General features: G+C 49.9%; 1 protein-coding gene across 1 annotated transcript in view; it reads right to left on the bottom strand.

The window, feature by feature from the left end:
• Adamts7 (ADAM metallopeptidase with thrombospondin type 1 motif 7) overlaps positions 1-6,407 on the bottom strand; it is a 38,247-nt gene extending 31,840 nt beyond the window's left edge. The window contains exon 1 of the mRNA XM_029481977.1: positions 6,116-6,407. Coding sequence (XP_029337837.1) covers positions 6,116-6,182 — 67 coding nt within the window. The 5' untranslated portion in view covers positions 6,183-6,407. The remainder of the gene's footprint in view (positions 1-6,115) is intronic.
• Positions 6,408-8,070: the final 1,663 nt, after the last annotated feature.

The raw sequence follows: 8,070 nt of genomic DNA, 5'->3' as shown, positions 1-8,070 counted from the left end.
AGAGAGAGAGAGAGAGAGAGAGAGAGAGAGAGAGAACCTGTTTGCTGCTGACTATGAGTACCAAATGATTTAAGTAAAGAATACTCAGTGAATTACAGCCAACAAATTTGATGTAACCTCTTGCTTTGTGTCTGTTTCTAACATGGCTCACACATAAAAAGCCCATGCTCAAACATCTCTCTGTGAGGCCTCTCTTGGCCATTTTATTTTAATAATATGACTCACTGGCTTTCCATGTCCCCCTTCCCTGCTTTATTTCCCCCCATAGCAATGACACACCCTGTCACTTAACATTTTTGTTATGTGTCCCTTTGTTTCCTCTCCCCTCCCAAAGTCACTTCTAGGAAGGTAAAAACTCTTCATATTGTTTGTTGAAGGACTTAAGTGCTAGAGGCATTTAGAACACAGTTGTCTTTCAGGAAATGTTTGTTGAATGAATGTGTAGAATGGAATAACAGCAGAACTTACATTTCAGGGGCTCTTCTGAGGGCTGATCACACTAAGCCACCAACACACAGCAGTGCCTGGCCCACTAGACTCAGCAGACATTATTGAGATTGTTACTAGGCTGATGGGGAGTGTCCTCAGATGCCTGTGGGATATGCACATATCTGTTGCCCTCCTGGGTTAGGGAGGAGGACCATTTGGAGGGCCCTCTGGTGTCTCTCTACCCCTGTCTCAGTGGAACACCATTGACTTCTTGATTTGAAAGAGTCCTTGTGAAGCAAGAGCTTATGAGCTAGAGAAAGCCTGAAGACCTCAGCTTAAGCCCTTAGGGTTTGGAAATCACTCTCTCCATCACTCTTAGATTTTCCAAGAAGGAAAAACATTCTTCATGGTGTTTATTTGTCTCTTTGTTTGTTTTCCATGCATTGCTTTTTAGAAAACCATTTGTAAATGCCTAAGATACAAGGAAGACGATATATATATATATATATATATATATATATATATATATATATCCACCATATGGAATTACAACTCTCAAAATAACCTTGAAGGTGGAGTGAAGAATTGTGTGGTCACAGAGTCATTAAGCCAGCTCTAATGGCAACACTAGCAACTGTGGTAATTTTTGAAGTGGTGATGAGCAAAAGCTCACTTCAAAGTGTCTACATCAGTGAGACAAGAAAACTACTTGCAGGGCTGGAGAGAAGGGTCGGCAGCTAAGGCATACACTTCTGTGCAGAGAACCTGGTTTCAGTTCCCAGCACACACATGGTAGGTCACAAATACCTGTGGCTTCAGTTTCAGGGGGTTTAATATTCTCTTCTGTCCTCCTCAGTCCCCTGTACCCATGTGGTACACATCCATACACTTAGCATACACAAAATAAAATGATTTTTTTTTAAGTTAAGAAAAAAAGGTACTTGGAGAGCTGGGGAAGATAGGTCAGTCACTAGGTGCTTGCCTTGCAAAGCGGGAGTTCAATCCCCAGAGCCACATAAACATCCAGGCCAGGTGATGTACACTAGGGAGGTGGAGGCTGGGGATCCCTGGGACTCCATGGCCAGCCAGTCCAGCTAAAATGGCTAGCTCCGGCCAGGTGATAAGCACTGTCTCAATGAAAGTGAATATCATCCCTAAAGATGATACTCAATGTTGACCTCTGGCCTCCACACATATGTGTTAATGTTGGGATTCACTGATAATGTTCCTAATTAAATATTCATACCTCATAAATTAAGTGTGTTAATCTTATCTATAATTAAAGAAAAATGCTAAATATCACTTGAGGTTATAAAAGTTGTGGGTGTAATACTTTCCAATCCAGGTTCATTGCTTCCTGGGATTTGTGGTTCCCTCAGGCTGAAGACTGTAGGTTAGGGCACCAAGAATAAGGTATATCAGACTGCCTGCCAGGTAAGAGAGTAAATGAGGGCTCAGAGAGGCAGAGTAAGCTAAAGCCACACACTGAGAATGAGGGAATGAAGACCTGACCCTGTTTCCCAAATGGCTTCTCTTCAGTACTATCCATCTATACTCTCAGACAGCTGTCCTTTCTCACCATCGATATGAAGAAATTTGACTAGACAGGTTTCCTAGAAGTCCATAGCTAGCCTTCAGAAGGAATCTCAGGGATACGGCTCCGGTGGCAGAGTGATGGGTAGCATACATACAAGTCTGTGAGCCTGAGTGTAATCACCAGCTTTGCAAAACTGATGGCAAACACCTGCAATCCCAGCATCTGGGAAGGGAGAAGTGAAGGTCAGAGACCCAAGGTCATTCTTAGCGGCATACAGAGCATGAGTGCAAACCGAGTTATTTAAGACTCTCAAAAACATTTTTTTTTCTGTACATCTACCTACATTGGTGCTGAGAGCCCCCTGATCTTCCCTTGTCCCCTAGCCCTTTCCCTCTCCACAGTTCCTAGACTCCAGGCACAGCCAGGAAACTTGCTGCTCTGATTCACTGAGGTTTTTCAGCCAGATACCTGACCCCTCAGGCCCAGAGAAATGTTCTGGTCCAAGTATCATGCAGACATAGCCTGAGCTCTTTGCTGCCACCTGCCAAGTTGGGAGACTAAGTCTACCCAGAGGCTCAACTATGGCCATGTTACAGAGTCAAGCCCTCCCTCCACCTGCTGCCAAAACTCACACAGGGTGCCACTCACATGCCAATGATGTGCCCCTACTCAAGACCTGGCCCTTTGCCCACGGCTGCCCTGACCTCTCTGAGAGTCACGGACGAGCGAGCTGGGAAGAATCGCTGTGTGGCTCTTAGCAAGTCTTTCCAATCAATGAACTTCAGGGGGTGGGAAGTGCAAAGAGTTCCCAGACTTCCTGGACAAGAATTTCTTAAAAACAAATTCCCAGGCCCCATCCCAGACTCACTGAATCAGCATCTCCACAAAGGAGGATGAGGAAGCCTTTTTTTTTTTTTCAATAGCAAAAGCCTCAGGGAACTGGACTGTGAGGAAGGATAGAAATCTCTCACTGGGAGTGAACTTGACTGACCTTCAGTGGTACCTACAGAGCTTTGAAAAGTTACAGGTACATAAGACCTAGCCAACAGACTGTTCTACTGTAGGTTTGGGGTTCTAGGGTCCCATGATGTATAGGCTGTGTAATCGTACCTTCCCAGGGGTTCTAACTGGGTCCTTTCAGAGGCTAGCATGCTTGCTGCCCTGGCACCCTAATAAGAGTATTTGAGACTACTACCCCATGGCCATAAACTGCAGGCCTGTTCTATTTAATGGCACATATATTGGGAAAAATTAGTCAATTTCTAATGTCTAAAAATTATATGATCTTTACCCCTGCACACACACAAAATTTCCATTCCAAGCCTTCCTTAAAGTTTTGTTATCTACACACATCAGACCTAAATCCATACCTGTCAAAATGGGCTGGAGAGAAGCAGTGAGTCCTCCTTTGAAACCTGTGCTCCCCATCTGTCTCTGTCCCCACTACTTACTACTGTGGCAAACCCTGAGGCTGAGTATAGACAGGTTGTCTGTTCAGTATCGTGCATGTATTTCAGTGAAGAACTTCATCTCTAACCAAGGTGGAAAAAGCGATAAATGGGCCAAAAGCCCATTGTCTCTAAACAAATCTGTCTTTCTACCAGCCTTGTTTGCTCATTTCTGTTATGAAATGCTGGGTTCACGACACCTGGCATATGCCCTGGATACTAACTGTTTGGGAGCATTTGGTGTTCCAAAGTCCAGGGAAATGCAAAAGACACTACCCTACCCCCATCAAAGAGAGAGGCTGACACAAAGCATCCACAGCCTCTCACCCTGGCACAGTATAGAGAAAGTCCAAGCAAAGGAAGGAGACACTGCCTTGCTTAGACTGGAATGGACTGGGATGAAAGAGATCTTCATCAGAGACAGCCCATTGTAAACATCAGGCCCTCAGACTTGCTCAGCATGCACAGTAGGAACCAAGTCACCTCCTCAACCTTAAACCGTGTCAAAAGATAAGCAAAGAGAATTAAAAGATGAGTAACACTTAGTCATGCCTACCTGAAGACCCTGGTACCATGCCTACCAGAAGACTTTGGTGGCTGAAACCATCAGCACCTAGTGTCAATAAAGGATAATTGCAGGTTCAAATACATTCACAAGTGGGGACCTACACAGGAACAGAGCCTCAGAGCTGAAATGCCTTGGAATAGCAGCTGGCACCACCCAGCAGGGTGCCAGTGGCTCATGGCAAAGTGTTCTGCCAGGTCAGGTCTGCCTTGATATAACTCTGCTCCTGCCACACAACACACACTGCTGTAATAAAGACTCTGTGTATCACCCCCGAGGTGACAACTCTCACTTCAGAGCCTCTGCCAGAGAAATGCCAACATTGTACTAACCTTCACCTCACTATCAAGAGCCTAAATTACAATCCAGCCCTTCAAATGACCTGCAGAAGTACATAGACTCAGGGCTCACAGAGCAATGCAGAGGAAAATACAACGAGGGGCGGGGGGGGGGGGGGGGGCGGATCCCGCTGGGCAACCCAGGAGACCTTGAGAAAAAAAAAAAATTAGTCCTAATTCTCCTAAAACCTGAGCCAAGAACATGCTCTTTGATGCTCCATTCAGTAGCAAGGGCCCATGCTCAGAAAAAAAAAAAAAAAAAAAGTCCACAGCCTCAGAGTCAGAAATCCTGAGACCAGAAACAGGAGGGCCCCATATTACATATCTAGAGGGATTCCAGAGACACACGCTCCACACTGGTGGGCAGCAGAGCCTAGATTAGTGAAGAGAGGGTGACTGGCCTGCTGACACCCCAGGCAACAAATCCAAATAGCAGGACTCATCAAAGACTCATCAAAGAAATCCTATGGCGTGTGTCTAACAGAGTAATAACGAAAATGGCCACTACTTGGCAGTTACTACCCAGTAATAAGCAACTGGTCTTCAGTGTTTCAGATCTCTTCAAAACCCTAAAAGGTGGACCTCCCCTGACCACACACACCTTCCAAGGGCCCAGGAGCAAGGGATGTTTCTGCTTTCTCTTTCCACTGCCCACCTCTGACAGTTCACGCTAATCTTTTAACCTGTTTCCATACCCATAGAAGAACTTTTTATACATGTTGGCTGCCTTGCAGTTCTGATAACAGATTTTGAGAAATAAGAATGTGTTAAGCCTAGGTCCCAGCAGGTACTCACACACGCACACACCCAGACTTCTTGAATGTCACTGTTAGATTAATCCCAAAATGCAGTTCTCCTCGGTGCTTTAAATGTCCCTGGCATCCAGACCCATAGCTACAGTATCTTCACCAGGATGGCAAATGGCCTAATCCGGCCCAGGGCATATCTTCTTTGAGGTCACCCCTGCCCCATGCATATTGGTCCAACTCACTCAAGAGTTCATCCATCCCTCCAGTCCCTTCACCCCTGCCATACCCTTGAATCCCTCACCTGCAGATACATAACCAGCCCCCATTTGGCCTGGAGCTTCCTAAACACAGGCTCTGGGGTCTTCCACATCCCTGACTCTCACAGTCCCAGACCCGCTGCTCCCGACTCTCCAGAAGCGCGCTGCAACGCAGGTCGCGGCCAAACAAGAGCCTGGATGCTGGCCAGAGGCTCGTCGGAGGCCGGCCGGCCGGGCGGGGCTGGGAGAGTTAATCCAGGGCGGAGGAAGAAGCTCAGGCTCCCCCATTCCCCTCCCTTGAACACTTGGGGGAGGGGGAGGCAGGAAATGCAAAGGCGATGGGGACCCGGACCCCCACGTCCGCCAAGCTGGGAGGAGAGGCGGCGGACCCCGGTAGACCTGCGACCTGGCGCGGTCCCCAACAGCGTCCTGGCTAGTTTGCTTTCCAGGAGAGTCACCCCGAAGGAGAGTGTAAGAAGCCGTCTCGCGCGAATCGTCCAGCCCACTCGGAGGAGCGCTCTCCTGGGAAAGATGCACTCAGCGCAGCACGCGCGGCAGGGAAGCCGAAGCCCGAAGAGTGCAAGCTCACTCCAGTAGCAAGTCCCGGATGCCAGCTGAGTGGACAACTGAAGGATGGCTCCCGGTAGGTGCAGCTTTTCTCAGCTGCCAACACAACCCCAGCTGATCCCTAGTCTCAGAGTAAGCCGGTCCTGCGCAGGGTGCACAGAGAAGCGGATGGGACTGCAGAAAGGGTGGCAGGGTCAGACGGGTCCCAGAGGCTCAGCCACCCACCTGATGCAGGTCGGACGCGAGGCGCCAGAGCGCACAGGATCAGGAGGAGACTCGGACCACGGTGCATGGCCCGGACGGGGTGGCCGCAGGACGACCCCTGTGCACTCCTTAGTCTACGCCGTTGCGTCCCAGCCGGGCCTGGGTCCGACTCAGGACATGCCTGGCTTTAAACTCTTCCCAAGGTCCTGGTCCTGACTCTAGCCGCGGGGCAGCTGCACTCGCTCCTCCGGCAACAAAGACTGCAAGGCCCGCCCCCTCAGCCAGCTGCCGAGGCAAAGAAAGAGAGCGAGAAGCCCAGGGAAAAAAAAAAGAAAGAAAGAAAGAAAGAAAAGGAAGGAGGGAGGGCGGGAGGGGGAGCAGGGCGCCCACCCCCGCCCCGCCCGGCGGGCTCCTGCCCCCGCCCCCACCGGCCTCGCCCCGCCCCCGCCAGGCCTCAGCGCCCTGCGGGCGGGCCACCTCTCGCAGAGCACGGTCCCCACCCTACCAACTCAGGCTCCGGACCGCCCGCAGGGCTACAGACGTCCCCCTGGCGGTGGTGCGCGCCCTGGCCGTCTGTATCCTCCGAGGTCTCCCCCCACCCTCCCCCCTCCCAAAAAAATCTGGAGTTCTGCAGTTTCTTGTCACTATCTATGCTTCAGGAGACATTATTGGGTACGCGTCCCAGGCGAAGAATGCCTGCCCTTCAGAGAAGGAAACCTGGAAACCCCCAAGGAACAGAGATGGCACAGCAAGGAGGCACGATCCGGGGGATTCTAGATTTGTGTCCAAAGTCAACCTAGGAGAAAGACTTGGGCCCTTCTAGACTGGGCAGCAGTTCGCTGATTCCTTGTCTCCAGATGCTTTCAGATGTCTGTTTTCCCTGGAATCAGGCACAGCGTTCTGCCAACAGCCTAGAGACTCTGGTGGGCCAAGACAGTGGCTACAGACTTTCAGAAGGGACCCTGGTAGCCTGAAAGCCAGCCAACCTTGCTTCATATTCCTAAAAACCTTCTGTCCTTGGTGGCCCTAATCCACATCCCCTTTAGCCTATACTTCCAGGAGCAGACTCAGGAGAACATGCACGCGCGGGGCGGGCGCGCACACACACAAACACACACGCACACACGCGCGCGCGCGCACACACACACACACACACACACACACACACACACACGCCTTCACTGAGCCTGGGTCACCAAGGTACACAGGGACCCATACGGCTCATTGGCAGTCTCATAGTCTCTCTCCTACTAGAGAGCTCACTTCTACCTCTCTGCTGTCCGACTCTCTTAGCTCTAGGGAGATGTGGGTAATGCATCCCCATCTGCTCTCCTCACAGTCATCCTCAATGTCTCCATCTTAGTTCCTTTAGGTCTTGGTACCACCTGAGGCTGTGACATCCCCTGCAGCTGCTGTCCACTCTTCTGCGCCTTTGGTTTGTTTCGTTTTGTGTCCTCTAGTCCCTTGTCATCTTTCCTCTCTTTACCCTTTGACCTCTTCTGGCTCCATCTTCCCTCTCCTCCCGCCACCTCTGACACCTCTGACAGTGGCAGGAAAAACAAAGGCTATCCCATCTTCCTGAACATCTCCCACCCAGTGCAAAGGTACCGAAAACTGGCACCTACTTTCTCTTTCTGAATATGCAGAGCAAACACTTTGCACTGTTGGAAAATGATCTCACCAGGACTCTGCAACTCTCTCCCTCCGTCTTCCCCCAAGGATTCAGTTCCAATATCCTCTTCTGCCCATGGTTTCCATGAGCTACTAACCCTCAGTCTAAACATTCTATTCCTAGTAGACACTGATGTACCCCTCTGTGGATACGTATCCCTTGTAACTCCTACTTGTTCCTCTGCCCTCTTCTCAAGCTTCTCCAGAGGGTTGTTCATAGCAGTTGCCTCCTGCTCCATCCCTCATCTACCCTCATACAAGCCTCAAAGCCAGAAATCTTTAGATTGCATCCTGGACATGTCCTC

Source organism: Mus caroli, chromosome 9 (genome assembly GCF_900094665.2).
Source record: "Mus caroli chromosome 9, CAROLI_EIJ_v1.1, whole genome shotgun sequence".
In the NCBI taxonomy this organism is placed as follows: Eukaryota; Metazoa; Chordata; class Mammalia; order Rodentia; family Muridae; genus Mus; species Mus caroli.
This window is presented reverse-complemented; position numbering and strand designations above follow the sequence as displayed.